A 1,915-nucleotide genomic window follows, 5' to 3' on the forward strand; every position below is an offset into this window, starting at 1 on the left:
TCCTGGCCATCTCCCTGGCTGCCCTCCTGGCCAACGGCCTCATCATCAGCGCCGTAGCCTGCGGCCACCACCTGCACACCCCCATGTTCTTCTTCCTGCTCAACCTGGCCCTCAGCGACCTGGGCTGCATCTGCACCACTGTCCCCAAAGCCATGCACAATTCCCTCTGGAACATCAGGAACATCTCCTATACAGGATGTGCAGCACAGGTATTTCTGATATTCTTCTTCCTTGGATCAGAGCTTTCCCTCCTGACCATCATGTGCTACGACCGCTACGTGTCCATCTGCAAACCCCTGCACTACGGGACCCTCCTGGGCAGCAGAGCTTGTGCCCACATGGCAGCAGCTGCTTGGGCCAGTGGCTTTCTCACTGCTCTGCTTCACACAGCCAATACATTTTCCCTGCCCCTGTGCCATGGCAATGCCCTGGGCCAGTTCTTCTGTGAAATCCCACACATCCTCAAGCTCTCCTGTTCACACTCATACCTCAGGAAATTTGCAGTTTCTGCATTCACTAGCTCCTTAGCAGTCATCTGTTTTGTGTTCATTGTTTTCTCCTATGTGCAGATCTTCAGGGCTGTGCTGAGGATCCCCTCTGAGCAGGGCTGGCACAAAGCCTTTTCCACCTGCCTCCCTCACCTGGCTGTGGTCTCCCTGTTTCTCAGCACTGCAGTGTTTGCCTACCTGAAGCCCCCCTCCATCTCTTCCCCATCCCTCGATCTGGCAGTGTCAGTTCTGTACTCAGTGGTGACTCCAGCCCCGAATCCCCTCATCTACAGCCTGAGGAACCAGGAGCTCAAGGCTGCAGTGTGGGGAAGGATGACTGGATGGTTTAACAAAGAGTAAACTCCTTGCCAATTTCTACAAATCACTTGCAATAAAGTCATCTTCGACAGAACTTGTTTGGTTTGGTGGGTGAATTTTTCTTTTCTGTCACTTGCCTTAGTATTTTATTATATTCCACAAAGAAATATCATTATTTGTGCATTATTCCATTTTGTTTCTTCCCATGTTTCTTGCAGACCCACATAGTGTCACTAAGGGGCTGCCATCTCAGTGACTTTAAATGAATTGAAGGATCTCTCTCCCAGTAAAGTTTTCTCCAGAGATGCCCCTTTTGTTCCCTTCTCTGGAGCTGCAGCAGCAATGTCTGTATGCAGAGCTTGGGCAGATCAGTGCTGGCACAGCAGCTGTGCCCAGCAGCAGCAGCACTTGGTGTTGCCAGTGCTGCTCCTGTGCCACTGCCCCGCTGCCCTCCTGGCCCTCGTGTTGCTGCAGGGCCTGAGTGCTCTCGGGGCCGGGCACAGTCCTGGGGGTGGCAGTGCTGGGGCTGCAGCAGGGACAGGCCATGGGCACTGCTGGGGCAGCGCTGACACCTCAGGCCAGGGCCTGGGGGCTCCAGGCTCCTTGGCCAGGCTCTCTCCACAACACTTGGCCAGGCCAATGCTGAGCACAGAAAAGCCCTGGGAGCAGCCCCAGGCTGGCCATGGGCAGGCTGGGGGCAAACAGCATGGCTGGTGCTCTGCAAGCTCTCTGCGAGGGGGACACCCTGGCAAGGAGCAGCAGAGCAGGGGCTGATCCATCCCCACTGCACTGGACACCCCAGGGCAGCGTCCCAGAGCGTCCTCATGCACCTGCCAACAACATCCCCCCTCTGCAGCCCTGGCCTCTCCCCCAGCTCACACAGGAGCCGCATCCTTGCAGGCACACACACGGCAGCACTGGCTCAGGAGCCCCTGTTTGCATTGCACACAGTAGGCTCAGCACCCCCATGGTGCTGCTGTGGGGACATGGAGCTGAGTGAGCACAAATGCCATCAGCCCCTGGGGCCAGCACGGGATAGGGGATGGCAGGGAAACCACCTGGGTTTGTTGTGGCCTCTGAAGTCAGCCAGAAAGTTGGTTCCCATCAGC

At 56.4% G+C, this 1,915-nt stretch overlaps 1 protein-coding gene across 1 annotated transcript; it reads left to right on the top strand.

Annotated features, from left to right (window-relative positions):
• Window positions 1–260: 260 nt before the first annotated feature.
• LOC148220898 (olfactory receptor 14J1-like) lies at window positions 261–848 on the top strand. Its single transcript, XM_088180653.1, has one exon. It carries the CDS (start codon window positions 261–263, stop codon window positions 846–848), a length of 588 nt encoding a protein of 195 aa, XP_088036779.1.
• The last annotated feature ends 1,067 nt before the right edge of the window (window positions 849–1,915 follow it).

The sequence above is a fragment of the Sturnus vulgaris genome, chromosome 30, assembly GCF_052056855.1.
Source record: "Sturnus vulgaris isolate bStuVul1 chromosome 30, bStuVul1.hap1, whole genome shotgun sequence".
In the NCBI taxonomy this organism is placed as follows: Eukaryota; Metazoa; Chordata; class Aves; order Passeriformes; family Sturnidae; genus Sturnus; species Sturnus vulgaris.

What these genes read in the sequence shown, in the direction of transcription:
- LOC148220898 (XM_088180653.1), top strand. Translation starts at nt 261, where the DNA reads ATGTGCTACGACCGCTACGTGTCCATCTGCAAACCCCTGCACTACGGG.